The sequence below is a fragment of the Octopus bimaculoides genome, chromosome 23 (genome assembly GCF_001194135.2).
Source record: "Octopus bimaculoides isolate UCB-OBI-ISO-001 chromosome 23, ASM119413v2, whole genome shotgun sequence".
Lineage (NCBI taxonomy): Eukaryota > Metazoa > Mollusca > Cephalopoda > Octopoda > Octopodidae > Octopus > Octopus bimaculoides.
Window position 1 is genome coordinate 19,378,093 of NC_069003.1, and position 16,194 is coordinate 19,394,286.

Sequence of the window (16,194 nt, forward strand, 5' to 3'; positions counted from 1 at the left end):
ATATATATATATATATATATATATATATATATATATATGAAATCATGAGCGTTGTATGTATATATGTATACAAATAAAAGGAAAAGCAAAAACTCCACATGTATAAGAATAGATTATGTACACAAATACATATACACATTAGATGACACACACATATGTATGTTTGTGTACATGTGTATGTATATGTATATACACACATACATACACAGACAAACTGTTGTTAAAACATCTATATTTCCATTTATGTGCACTCACCTCCATCAATTTGGTGATGGTGAGTCTTCGAGAATTTGTCTTACTTGCCATTCTCGTCCAGGATAATATTCTACGTATTATAGTCACAAATGCCTGTATGGAATCTGAACTCAAAACACAGAGAATTGGAACAGACACCACAAGGCATCTTATCAAAAGCCCTACCAGTTCCATCAATCTCCCCTCTATTGACTGGTACTCTATTGACCTCAGAAGGATAAAATGCAAGGCTGGCTTCAGTGGGATTTGAAGTCAGAGAGCAGTAACAAATACCACAAGTCATTCAGTCTGATGACCTACTCAATCAACCAGTTCACCATCTAGTGTTTTTAAATTCTTTTTTGTTTGCAACACACCTTTTTAATTTGTCACATATATTAGCTGTACATTATACATACACATACATACAAAGAAAGCATTTACATTGCTATTATTGTATATGCATATGCACAAACACATAATACTAGCTAAGTATAAAATTGGCTTTGGCATTGCTTCGGTGGCCAGCCAAGAACTGGTATTTCAACACAGTATTATAGTAAACTATTTGCATTCTATTATTATATATGTTCAGTCATATATATGTGTGTGTAGATATACATACACACAGATTATGGCATATATGTACCATAAGCTATATATATATATATATATATATATATATATATATATATATATATACACATATATATTTATATACACACATGCACACAAATACATGCACATAACACATTTTCATTTTATTATTACACATACCAAATGTTATTTTTAAGTGTAATTATGAACAAAAATGGTCAAACATTAATTGAAGGATCACTCAATACTGTCTGACAGTCAATGACTGGCAAAACTTCAAAGTCGCTGGCAACTTTTTCCTTGTAAAACATTATACATATGTGTGTGTGTATGTGTGTACACCTTTTTTTTCTCTTCCATGAAATTAAATTTCTTAAAAGAGAAATTTAATTTTATGAAATAAATCATAAAACTGTTTTTGAAAAGCTTTGGTAATGGTGTTAAATCCATCTGATGTCACAAAGATGATTTTAGAAATTTCATCTTAACCAAAACCTTGTTTAGACCATATTCCTTATGAATAGGCATCTTTTCTTAAAGGGTTCATCTAGATATGCCAAGATTTCTCTACTTTAGGAAATATGTCATACATATATAATAAAATTATAAATATAAATTTAAAACAAAAGAATGACTTGAAAATGAATCAGCACTTAATTAGAGTATTTATTACTATCCTTAGTGAAACCTCTAGTTTTGTTTTGTAAAATAGAAGCATTCTGGAGATCTCTGGTTGGGAAATGCTGGTCAATGTACTTACTGACAATGGTATAGAAGAATAATTTACCATAGCCATAAAACAGAGAGATACTGCAAAGATTGCATAACTGATACAGATTTTCTTAACTAACTACCAAGATAAAATCCTTTTGTGGCCAACACTGGTAATAACAGACTGGTATGATTTCCCAGTGATATTAAACCAATATTAAAAAGCTTAGTGACTTATTAACTGAACATAAACTGCAATACTTTGCAATAACTTCAACTAAATGGTCATAAATTAATTAAAAAAAAAACATTGAAACTTGAAGTATGTATATAAAGCTATGGATTGTACATATTGGATAGAGAAATTCAAAAGATTGCTTTAGTCCAATGATAGAACACATGTCATGTTTACAGGAGATATGGGTTTGAGTCCCACAGGCAGCTTTCAACTTTTTCTATCCACAGGGTTTTTAACCCAATATTTACATCCTATTATTTATAGTCTTATATAATGCTTTGAGTTTCAATGTTTCAAAAATTAATTATTTCAAGTTCATCTAAATGTTTGTAACATAAAAAAAAATATATAAAACAAATTATTTCCTTTTAAGATAAAAAATTTTTTTTTAATGTTTACAAGCCATAAATAGAAATATCTTTTGAAATAATAATATTACCCATAGTTAAAAAACCCCACAAACATACAGAAAACAAGGAAATAGAAATTGTGATGAAAATCTAAAATCAAAGTATATTTAGCTTGTTCTTTGGAGTTCTTTTTGATAAGAGGAAAATAAATGAATCATATCAAAACATGGTCGTACATATATCTCATTTCATCAAGAAAAAAATAAAATCCATAAAGGAATACACTTATACTCACATACAGGTTTATAAAGATACACATACACATAGTGCATGTACATACACACATACACACAGATATAAAGATATATATATTAGCTGTGAATACGTACACATGATGTATCTGTTAAACTTTGGACTAAGAAATGAACTGGACTTGTTGCATTCCTGATAATTTCAACAGCTTCATCATGAGAAGCATCGCGTAGATCTTTTCCATTCACCTGGAATGTAAAGGAAGATATTTGATAAATCTCTCTTTATCTTTCAACAAAAACACTCACTCCTTTCCTCCTTCTCTCTCTTTTCCTTATATATTCACAGGAATTCTTACAAAATGTTTTGCTAAACCAAGGTCTGAAAGAGGATTATGCTTAATATATATCACCCCTCTTCATTTAACACTTGTCATGCCAACATACATAAAAACACTTCTGGTTCTACAAAACTATATCAATTAACATTGTTTTTTTTGTTTTTTTAAGATATAAAAGAGGTAGAGTTTTAAACAACATTCTACTGATAAAACCACTCAGCAACAATATATATATATCTATAGTTGGCAGGGTATACTATGTTATTTATTGAAGTAAGAGATTCAGTACATTGGCTTTGAGGAGTGATTAATAAATCATGAAATGGTGGGTCAGGAGACTCCTCACTCATTTTTCTGCATGTTGAAAACATAGAAGAAATGTGTTTACATTATTACATAGTTCATTATCACAGTTAATGACTCTCTAATATTTAAACTTAACTGATTGACTTCTGATTTATGTTTAGTTATTCTTTTTTCTTTTTATTTGTTTTACTTGTTTTAGTCATTTGATTGTGACCATGCTGGAGCACTGCCTTTAGTCAAACAAATCAACCCCAGGACTTATTCTTTGTAAGTCTAGTACATATTCTATCGGTCTCTTTTGCTGAACCACTAAGTTACAGGGATGTAAACACACCAACATCAGTCATCAAGTTATCAAACATGCACCTCCCTTTTTTTAAAAATAGTTTAGTGTAATTTGAGGGGTATTTGGCTATTACTTTTAGCAAGTGTAGCATCAGTGTAATTTATTAACATGTAGTGCTAGTATAGCTTGGACAAAGTGTGACATGGCCAAGTGGATTTTTCCAAGTAACACAGCATCACATAAAGGTTGAACCATTAATGCTGACCCTAAGATGTAATAATTATGCAATTCAATTAACTCATAAACAATTTAAAAAAACAAAAGCTAAAGAGCCTACAATGGACCCTCTACATGGTTACTCTAACATGCTAGAAACAGCAACCAAATCTCCTTCATATTACACCTTACTATCATCTCCTACCATCTTTGTAGGGTGTGATTTGAAGGAGAATTGGCTGGTATAGTGTAGTCCAAGATGTTTATAAAAATAGAGGTCATAACTTAAATATCTTTAACCACAGAACTGTTATATCAGAGCTGACCTGGAATTAAACAATATCATTAATACTTTAACAAATTCCTATAACAAACAGGACCATATTATTCCTCTAATATTCTATCACCAGTTGGAAATGAACTCTTGCCTCATTAAATCTTTACATGAAGTTCCAAAGATAAATGGGGTGCTGTGTTACTCACCTCTAATATTCTATCACCAGTTTGAAGTGAGCCCTCCCTGCCAGCAGGGCTATCTTTCATTACAAGCTTTATGAAAATACCTGACATTATTTGTTCAGGTGAAGCATGAGGCACATTGATTCTTCCACCTACAATGGCAAAATGTTTTATGATTAAGTTTGATAACAAAGCAAATAATTAAAGACTTTTTCACACATTAACCTGCATTTTACAATATCTCAACTGATTAAAAAAAATTTAGACACATTCATGATTCAATTTCTTTATTAGAAGAGTTAAACATCTTCATCATCTCACTGTTCACTTTTCCCTGCTTGTATAGAACAGGTGAAACACACAGAGCTAGATTTTCCATTGTCAGATATTCTCCTGTTGCCAACCCTTGCCTGTCTCTGAGCAAGTTAATATTTCCCCTGGTGCTCTGAACATAAACAGCTCAAATGGCTGGACATATTTCACAGAAGATTGCAGACTAACGACACTGTTTTTGAATAACAGTGACTTTGTTTACAATCAGCACAAAAATGTCAAGATAAGGAGACAAAAATCTACATAGGCGCAGGAGTGGCTGTGTGGTAAGTAGCTTGCTTACCAACTACATGGTCCCGGGTTCAGTCTCACTGCGTGGCACCTTGGGAAAGTGTCTTCTACTATAACCTCAGGCTGACCAAAGCCTTGTGAGTGGATTTGATAGACGGAAACTGGAAGAAGCCCATCGTATATATATATATATATATATATATGTATGTATGTGTGTGTATATGTTTGTCCCCCCAGCATCACTTGACAACTGATGCTGGTGTGTTTGTGTCCCCGTAACTTAGCAGTTCGGCAAAAGAGACTGATAGAATAAGTACTAGGCTTAGAAAGAATAAGCTCTGGGGTCGATTTGGTCGACTATAAAGGCGGTGCTCCAGCATGGTCGCAGTCAAATGACTGAAACAAGTAAAAGAGTAAGAGAGTAATGCATACACACAAACATATGTATGTGTGTGTGTATGTGATGGGCTTCTTTACAATTACTATTTACTAAATTCACTCAAATGACAGTGTGTTATTGTGTGGTTATTTTGAATGTAAATATGAAGCAAGGTCCTCCCAGCACTAAGCCAGGAAAGTAAGGATGGCTAACTGAACTGGACTTACCAGTCTGACTTGCCTGGACACATTAATGAAGTCTTGAGTGGTGATGCAACAAACTGCTCATGAAGAATTAAGGGGCAATTAATAATGTTAATATCCGTTTCCCTTAACACATCCTTCTAATACCCACTTCTACCTGTGCCCACTCATTACAGTTCCCTTACTCATTCTCATTTTGCAATCTTGCAAACCCACCCACTCACTCTCTCTGCCCATCTCTTCCTATGCCAGTCACCTTTTTCCATCCCTCAATACTATTCTCACCAGTTGAGGGGTCTTGCCATTCCAGTTACTTGCAGGACTCACTGCTGCTGCTGTTGCTGAGTAAACGTTGTGTAAGGTGATTGGCATTATGGTTCTTTTTTCTTTAAAGACCTAATGGGGCCCATCCTAGGGCTGACAATAGCTGATTTCTTTCAGAAGAGCAAAAGACAGATAGACAAAGTGAGGGGAAGAGAAAAATCATTTAAGCTCAGTAGATGACCTGAGAGCTTGAGAGATTTGAACTCAGAGCATTGAGTCATAATGATTACCATAAAACAATTTATTTAACACTAATGATTCTGCTGATCGGCCTCATGTATGTGTGTGAGTGTGTGTGTGTATAGGTCTGTATATATACATAGATACACACAAATACGTATGTTGTATAGTCTTAATTCTGAAAGGCCATCTCTATAAATATGATAGAAATACCTGTGTCATTTATTAATTATTTATCTTTTGGGTTACTGTCTCTGCTTTTTCGCTTCATATATTTTCCCATTTCATAACTTTTCATCACTTGTCCTTTTACTCATTTGGTCTATGGACCTTGTCTTTGTTTGTACTTGTTTCATTCTATCCTTCATGTTGGCTTCTTTACATCCCAGCAGCATTTTGCTGTTGATGCCATCAAATTGAACAATATTATCGATAAAGTGTTGAAATTAAGATGATTTTTGGGATGAGTGTGTCTACTCTCTTGTGTGTTTTTTCCTAATTTCCATGTAGCTTTCTACAACACACACACACACACACACACACACAGACATATGTGTGAGTGTGTGTACGCTTGGATGTACAAATGAGACAAAAAGTACTCAATACATATAGCTGACTATATTTATTCATCTGCATTTACTGATTGCCTCAGTAGCTTTTGTAGCTTTCTTGTTTGTATGCATTTCTTCAGAGTGGTACTGGACTGAATTTTCAGTTTCCCATCAACACACACACAAATAGATATGTATAGTAGTAGTTGTGGTTGTCAGTATATATCACACTCTCAAAGACAGGAGTAGTATGTAACGCTAATATTGTAGTGCAATTATTATGAGAAAGAAATTAAACAGTTCATGTATCATACTTCATGTTTCCTGCTTGGAACATGTCTTCCTGCAGATCTCAGTCAAAAATGTAAAAATGAAACTAGGAAAATTACGTGCCATACATTGAAAAACTAAACTTGAAATATCCACACACATATACACATACACATGTGGACATACATAAAAACACACACATACACACATATATATATGCATATACACAAACAGAAACCCACATATTGTGTATGTGTGTGTATGCACACACACACACACACACACACATACATAGATAGATATATGCAAACATATATATATTTCTTTGTAGTAGTGGTGAATCTCAAAGCACATACAGCTACAGATTTTGGGTTGAAATCCCTTTGGATTGAAAAGAGCTAAAGACTGCAAGAGGGAATCAAACTCACATCTGTAAACATGACATATTCTACCACTGGACCGAGGCAATCCCATAAATAATGCAGATTTTTTATACTTATTTTATTTTTCAAAATTAAGATAATCAAAGTTCTTTTGTTATCCAAAATATATTCTCCTTCATTTTCTATGATGCTTTTCTATCTACCTGGTAGACTGCAAGATCCCTCTTCCAAAATTCACTTATCTGTGAGGAAAAATACTCCTCCAGTACTGTTCTGACCTCGTCTACAGAGTTCATATTTTTTCTGTCCAAATGATTTTGGAGATTGCGGAATAAATGATAATCAGATGGTGAATATGGTGGGTGGGGCATCATTTCCCATTCAAACTGCTCCAGCCTTTGAAATGTCATCCTCGCTAGATGTGGCTGAGCATTATCCTGATGGAAGAACACCTTTCATCTGAAAACCAAAGCTAGTCCTTTTTCTTCTAACGCTGACTTAAGCTGCTCAAGCTGCTCATAATACATCTCCTTTGTTATCACTTGGTTTGGGCTTAAAAGTTCAAAGTGGACTAAACTTTTCATATCCCACCAAACAGATAACAACACCTTACATAAGACCTTTAGTCTGGGATGCTGGTGTTTCTCCTTTCCCTACCCGCTGTCTTCAGTGCTCGACATTTTTATAGAGAACCCATTTCTTGTCACCAGTCACTATTCGGCCCCAAAACGGTTCATTAGTGAGGCTTAACAGCACAGAAGAGCACACATTCACTCTCTGTGTGTGATTAGACTTGGAAAGTTTGTGAGGAACCCATTGACCCAATTTGCTAACTTTTCCAGGGGCATGCAGGTGTTGATGAATGGTTGAATAACCAAATCCAAGCTTCTCTGCTAGTTTCTCAAGTTACGATGGGATTTTGTTCCACCAGGGTTTGCAGGACATCCTCGTCGAGCTCTACAGATCTTCCAGGATGAGGCTTGCCTTCTAGGCTGTAGTTTCCGGCTCGGAATTTCTGGAACTACTGTTGACACTGGCTTGCACTTATTGTCCGATCCCCATATACTGCATTAATATTCCTCACACTTTCCATTGCGTTGTTGCCTTTACTGAACTCATAAAGCAAAATATGCTGAATATGCTCCTTTGTCACTTCCATTATAGCTTTGAAAAAATAACTTAAAATCAAACTACACTCTTCAAAACTATCACTAAGAATAAGTACAAGGTAAAATTACTACCTGCTTTTATAGCAAGTTGATGGAGGTAGGTTATTCCATGCCCCTCTGACTTTTAGTTCATGCAACTGAAATAAACTGCATTATTTATGGGATGACCCAATATATATATCTACATACATATACACACATATGTATTAGCAGGAACATTGCCCTCCAAGTGGTTTTCTAATAGTTATTAAATGATACATATACATGATTCTCAATGTGTGCAACTTAGCTGATATGATACATATAATTATTCTTTTGCAACTTTCATTCATCTAATTGTAATTCCTCATTCAGTAAATAGATTTAGAATAATACCAAGGACTCAAAGACAGCCTTATAATATAGAAATCAGATATTATGTTGACTTAACTTAGGCACATTAATCTCTCTCTTTTAAACAAACACAAAGGTAGCCCATCCTGTATGTGGTTGTTTATTATGCTAGAAATAGCAAGGATAACTTGGGTATATTCTAAGGAATATTGCAACCATATCAACAAATTCACCACTGATAATTTATTTTTGAAATTTTGCCAATATCTCTGGAAAATCTCATTTTATTAAAAAAAAAACGTTCATTTAACAAATTTCTGAAGGAAAACGGTTTAAAAGTCCTCAAAAGTAATTTTCTTTCCAGCATAATTGCAATCTATGTCTCCAAAACATGAAATTCATGAGGAATCAAAGTTGAGACATGTGAATTATATGAAACAACAACAACTGTTCCCCACCTCCCCAAAAAATGTTTCCACAACAAATTCATATAATGATTATATATTATGGTTATATATTATATATATAAATGATTATATATTATGATACATATAATCATAATATACACCATCTAAAATGTATTTGTGGTAAATTTCATTAAAAAATATCTATTTTTCAGAAAGTTATAAGGAAACAAATCTGGGGAGAAATACTTTGGACAAAAGAAAATGAGACAAGTCTATATTTGGTGCAAATGATGTGAGTGAATTAGAATCACTTTGAAATGGCACTGGATTCAACATAATTTGGTTGTATACTCTTTTACTCTTACTTGTTTCAGTCATTTGACTGCGGCCATGCTGGAGCATCGCCTTTAGTCGAGCAAATCGACCCCAGGACTTATTCTTTGGATGCCTAGTACTTATTCTATCGGTCTCTTTTGCCGAACCGCTAAGTTACGGGGACCTAAACACACCACCATCGGTTGTCAAGCGATGTTGGGGAGACAAACACAGACACACAAACATATACACACATATACATACACATATATACATATGTACGACAGGCTTCTTTCAGTTTCCATCTACCAAATCCACTCACAAGGCTTTGGTCAGCCTGAGGCTATAGTAGAAGACACTTACCCAAGGTGCCACGCAGTGGGAATGAACCCGGAACCATGTGGTTGGTAAGCAAGCTACTTACCACACAGCCACTCCTGCGCCTATCTGGATTAAACATAATTTAGAGAATATGTCTATAGAAAGTAGCATTGCAAATATTTGGGCAGCCTTTATATTTTCAGAAGTATAAACAGCATAAGATGCTGCAGTGAATAAAATTCAGTTTTGTGACTGAATCATGAAGTTGAAGTCTTCAATAAAAAATGAATCATAAAGACCACATTTTGATAAAAATATATTAAAATTGGAACTTAGAAGAATGTTCTAGGCAGTGTGTATTTCAATAACTACCTTCTTTTAATAGAAGTTACATACTCCAAACTAATTAATAAGAAACTTTATTATAGCATAAAAAATACACACACACACACGTGTGTCTGTATACGTATTGACATTTACATGATAGTCACCACTGAACAGTGAAATAAGAAACTTAAAAGCAAAAACTTACCCACAATGCTGATGCCTAAACTCTTGCCAGGTTCTCGCTCAAGAGTAACTTCACGTGGCGCCCTCCATGTGTGGTCCCCAGTGGCTGGAGAGCCATCACACGATAGTGTCATCTGGCGCCCTTGTCCTTTAGAGGTGATGGGTACAATTGGAGATGTGGGAGCACTTGCGGGTTTCTCTTTGCCCAGATGAAGTGGACTGTGTGATGGTGATGTGTAAGCAGAACGAAGCCCCTCCGTACTGCCGTGACCATACATGTGTATTGGAGATAAATTGGAACTGTAGTAAGGGAAAGAGAAGAAAAGGAAACATAAAATATATTTGGAGAAGTACCAGCAATGTTTCATCTTATAATGATATTAATAACAATTGTAACAACATCAACAACAATTGTTTCTAAAATAAGTACAATGCCACAAGTTTGTGTTGGGGGTGAGGGTCAGTTGATTAGATTGAGCTAAGCATTTCATTGGTACTTCATTTCCAGGAGTATAAGCAGAAGTATTAAAAAAGATGCTACCTTGTAGTGTAAGATGACTATGTCGCAGTAAATAAAAATTAGTTTTGTGATTGAAACATGAAGTTGAAAGCTTCAGTAATAAAAGAATCTTGAAAAACACATTGAGTTAAGTATTTATCTGCTATGTTATTTTAGAGATCCCAGAGATATGGAGAGAAAAGTCGACATTGATAGGATTTGACCTCAGAATGTAAAGAGCTGGAACAAATACAGCAAAACATTTTACCCAATAATAGTAATAATAATAATAATAATAATAATAATAATAATAATAATAATAATAATAATAATAATAAGTGAAAAAACAATGATGAAGTGGGGCAATGAAGAGAGTGGACATGATACCAATAGTGATTGGTGCACTTGGAAGTATCAGTACCAAACTACCAGCATGGCTCAAAAAAAGATTGGAACGAATGTAAAAACAGAACACATACAAAAATCGTCATTGCTTGGAACTGCAAGAGTTCTCTGCAGTGTTAATGAAGCATGATCAGTAAACAAGAGTCAACTTAGTGTGCTGGTACTTTCCATCATACTCAGCAAAATAAAGCTGAAATTTTTCATGATATAATAATGATCACAAATTTTGCCACAAGACCAGCAATTTCGGGGGAGAAGATAAGTCACTTAGATTGGCCCCAGAGTTCAGCTCGTACTTATTTTATTGACCCTGAAAAAATGAAAGGCAAAGACAACCTCAGAGGAATTTGAACTCAGAGCATAAGGATGGATGAGATTCCTCTAAGCACTTTTCCCAGCACAGTAACGATTCTTACATTTTCATGATAAAATTAATAATAATAATAATGATAATAATAATAATAATTCTCTCTATTACAGGCACAAAGCCTGAAATGTTGTGGGGAGGAGCTTAGCTAATTACATTGACTCAAGTGCACAACTGGTACTTATTTTATTAACCTCGGAGAGGATGAAAGGCAAAGTGGGTCTCGAATTTGAAGTTTGAATGTAAAGAGGTGGAAGAAATAACACAAAGCATTATGTCTGATGCTCTAACAATTCTGTGAACCCCACTCCTTCTATCATAGTTCCTAAATTTTAGAGAGGGGTATGGTAATTTTTAATGGGAGGAGCTTAATCAAACTGACCCTAGTAATTGGGTGGTACTTTATTTATCGACCCTAGAAGGAAAAAAGGCAAAATTGATGTCACTGGATTTGAACTAAGAATGTAAAGACTTGGAACAAATACCATGAGATATTTTCTCCCTGATGCTTTAATGTTTCTGCCAATCCACCACCCTAAAATATTGAAATACACACACACATGCATGTACAAAAGCACAGACTAATTATTGGAATTAATTAAAAATTTTACAAAGTCTGAGGAAACTTGTGAAGATCTGTGTTATTAGAAATTAATTAGTGAACTTTGTAAATTTGGATACGTTTGCATGTTTATAGGCAAATAATTAATTAATTTACTGAATGCTGGCATGTGTGCAAGCAGTGCTGAATACAAATTAATGTTGGCATAAAAGTTTTGTTGCTCTTGATGGTGTAGGAACAGAGGTTCCAGACTCTAATGAGGTGATCAAAACATTGCAGTTTTTGCCATCTGACAATGTTTCAGCATCTGAATGGATCTTATTTTAAGAAGTCAAAATCAACCGCAGCAGATTCTGAACTTAGAAAGCAAAGGGAAGTTTAAAAACTAAATACTGCAAAGCATCTTGTCCACAACAATACTGATTATGTGACTTACTACCATTTCAATATTAATAATAACAATAATAAAACATAATGGCAATACAAGAGATAATAATATCATAGATACATCATGTGTTTTTCTGTGTTTAACAAATAAAACAAATTGAAGAAAGATGTTAGTTTAATCAGAAACATTGAGTTTGTGTTTTTTTTTGAAAACTTCAAATAAATAATGTGATTCTTAAAATAATAAATTAGTTAAATAAGACATTATAATTTTTAAACAACTTGAAATATTTTTCTCTCACTGCTGGAAAGAAAAAGACAGAACATTAAAGAAACTAAACTTGGGAAAAGCTAAGATTTTGTAACAAGAACAATTCCTTTAACATTGTTTTGTAATTATATTTCTAATTAAATACACTGCTTCTATAATTCTAATAATTTTTGAAATAATGAAGAATTTAAAGAGGTTTAACTTTTTTAATACCAACCTATCTGAAAGCATCTTTGGAAGGTAGTGTATTACAAAATTTCTGTTATAAATTTATCTAAATTAAAGCTTCCTATCAAAATTTTATGTTAATTTATATTCCAAACACCAGTTTAATAATGACAGTTATTTAAATAAATACTTCATTATTTTCAAAATTAATTGAAATTAAGGCAGTGTATTTCCGCAGAAATATGATAACAAAAGGGTTAAAATGTGATAAACTTTTATTTTGATTATTGAGCTGGTGTAGCGAGGTAGATTGACAGAATCATGAGAGCATTGGACAAAACACCTTGAAGCAAGTGTTTGGCTCTTCATATTCTGAGATTGACTCCTGCTATAGTCAACTTTGCCGCTTATCCCTCTGGGGTCAATAAAATAAAGTATCAATCAAATACTGGAGTTGATTTAATTGACAAATATCTTTCCCTCAAAACTGCTATCCTTGTGCTTGAATTAGAAACCATTATTAAGTTGGTGGTGTCTGGAATATAATTTAATGAAATTATGATGGATGGTTGAACTGTATTTATTTTTAAATGGACAGACTTTTTTTTCGTAAGACCTAGAGGTAGTGTCAGGATAAGTGGTATCAAAAGAATTCAGGAATACAATGCGAAGTAGCTGTTGTTTTCCTTTTATTTTTTGTTATAGATAGAGATATAACAACAATAATGGTAATAATAACTGTTTCAAATTTCAGCACAAAGCCAGCAATTTTAGGAAAATAGGCAAGTTGGATTAAGTTGACATCTGTACTGGACTGGTACTTTATTTCATTGACCCTCAAAAAATGAAAAAAATGAAAAGCAAAATCAACCTCAGTGAGATTTGAGCTCAAAACATAAAGAGCCAAAAGAAATTTCTGATAAGCATTTTGTTCAACATGTTAACAATTCAGCCAACTTGCTGTTTAGAAATAATAATAATAATAATTTCCTGTATTTGCTACAAGCTCACTGAAAAAGGGTCTGTTGGGGGTGCCTATTATCTTTTACTGGTTTCAATCACTGGATTAAGACCATGCTGGAGCATTACCTTGAAGGGCATATTAGTCAATTATATCAATACCTATCATTATTGAATACAACTTATTTTTATTCACCTTGTTTGGACAAATAGCAGAGTGAACTCAGATTGTGAAAGGATGGAAGCAAATGATACAAGTTATTTAATTTACCTCTCTAATAATTTGGTCATCTACCTATATGTCTTGGATTGAAATTCTTTAATTAAACTCAATGAAACCAAACAATTGTTAACTTTACATCTCCAGAAGATTTGTTGTTACAGTAATCAGTTTTGAAAGATGTTATGACAATAATTGTATAAAAATCTTGTTATTTTAGTCTCTAGGCAATCCATCCATGACCATCCAATATGTCTATTATTTATGTGAAGCAGTAACATGTTTTTAAGAGCTTTGGGGATTATTTCTAGCAGATGGAGTGATCATGGATAGGATCTATTGCTGGCTGATTTGGAAAAATTGTAAAAGCTGTATGCTTGAGTACAAGACATAGTTATAAAACTGAAAATAACTATAAAAAATGAATGCAATTAAAAACATGAATAAAACATTAGCAAAAATATTATTAATGTCTGCAATATTTATAAGATATAATGTAACATAAAACAAAAACAATAAAGAACATGTTCCAATAAAAACATAAAAATATCTCAAATTTTAAAACATTATAAAGATTGTAATTAACAAACATTTGAAAATCAAGATGTTTATTAAAAATAAATAAAATCATAGTTAAAATATAAAAACCTTGTAAATGATAAAGTGTAAAAAAAAAGTAAATAATCGTTTCATATCTTAGCACAAAGCCAGCAACTTTGGGGGAGAGGATTTGTTGATTATATTGGCACCAGTGCTCAACTGGTACTACTTATTTTATCTACCCTGGAAAGACGAAAGGCAAAGTTAACCTCAGCTGGATTTGAACTCAGAATGTAAAGAGCTGAAATAAACACTGCTAAACATTTTGTCCAGTGCAGTAACAGTTCTACCAGTTTACTGCCTTAATAATACTAACGATAATAATAATAATGATAATAATGATTTTCAAGTTTTGGCACAAGGCCAGCAATTACATTGGCCCCAGTGCTCAACTGATACTTACTTCATCAACCCCAAAAGGATGAAAAGCAAAGTCAACATAAAAGTGGACAAAACATCGCCAAGCATTTTAATCTGACATGCTAACAATTCTGCCAGTTCACCACCTTAATAATAATAATAATCCTTTATACTATAGACACAAGGCCTGAAATTTGGAGTAGGGGACTAGTTGATTACATTGACTCCAGTGAATAACTGGTACTTATTTCATTGACCCTGAAAGAATAAAAGCCAATGTCAGCTTTAGGGGAATTCGAACTCAGAATGTAAGGACAGATAAAATGCTGCTAAGCATTTTGCTCAGAATGTTAACAATTCCGCCAGCTCGCCACTTTAATAATAATAATCCTTTCAGCTAAAGGCACAAAGCCTGAAATTTTGTAGGAGGGGATTAGTTGATTACATTAATCCCAATGTTTCACTGGTACTGAATTTATCTACCCCAAAAGGATGAAAAGCAAAGTCGACTTCAGTTGAATTTGAACTCAGAACATAGCAACAGGCAAAATACTGCTAAGCATTTCATCCAGCATGCTAATGATTCTGCCAGTTCACCACCTTAATAATAATAATAATAATAATAATAATAATAATAATAATAATAATAATAATAATAATAAAAAAAACCATGTTGAAATGATATAATATATCCATCTAAATATATATTTCACATTATATTAAGAAGTGGTGCATGATACCAGAATTTTGGACTCAAATCAAATCTAACAAACTACTCCAAATCATTGTTAGGTTGTCCACATAAAGGAAGTCTAGACCAGCTAGTTTGTACTGGCATTGAGTCATGTCAGTTGTAATAATGAAGTCAGGCCAAATATTGTTATTTTGAAGTCGTTTAATATTAATGTTTCAGATTTGTGTAATATATACTGGGAAAAGCATAATGGATGCATTTCCTATTATATATTATACAGACCTGAAATGCATGTATTAAATCATTTTAAAATATCACTATTTGGTTTGACTTCATTATTACAACTTGTGTGCATATGTGCAAGTGTGTATCTATCTAGACATATTTAGGGCATCCAGCTGTAGAAACTCTGCCAAATTAGATTGGAGCCTGGTGTTGCCATCCGGTTTCACCAGTCCTCAATCAAATCGTCCAACCCATGCTAGCATGGAAAGCGGACGTTAAACGATGATGATGATGATGATAATGATATATAATTAACATAATATGGTAAAAATTTGATATTGATTAATATCAATTTAATACCAGGAAACTAGCACATTAAAAGAATCAGAAGGTTCTTTAAAAAATTTTTTTAGAGATCCTAAAAAGATTATAGTACTTAGGATCTCGAAAAAAAAATTTTCAAGAACCTTCTGATTCTTTTAATGTGCTAGTTTCCTGGTATTAAATTGATATTAATTAATATCGAATTTTTACCATATTATGTTAATTAACCATAATCACATTTCTCAAAGTTGGTA

General features: G+C 33.1%; 1 protein-coding gene across 1 annotated transcript in view; it reads right to left on the reverse strand.

Annotated features, from left to right (window-relative positions):
* LOC106879044 (multiple PDZ domain protein) overlaps positions 1-16,194 on the reverse strand; it is a 293,438-nt gene that overhangs the window by 222,044 nt on the left and 55,200 nt on the right. Inside the window, exons 7-9 of the mRNA XM_014928462.2 lie at positions 9,921-10,198; positions 4,014-4,141; positions 2,520-2,630 (exon numbers count right to left, since the gene is read on the reverse strand). Of these exons, the coding sequence (XP_014783948.1) occupies positions 2,520-2,630; positions 4,014-4,141; positions 9,921-10,198 (517 nt within the window). The remainder of the gene's footprint in view (positions 1-2,519; positions 2,631-4,013; positions 4,142-9,920; positions 10,199-16,194) is intronic.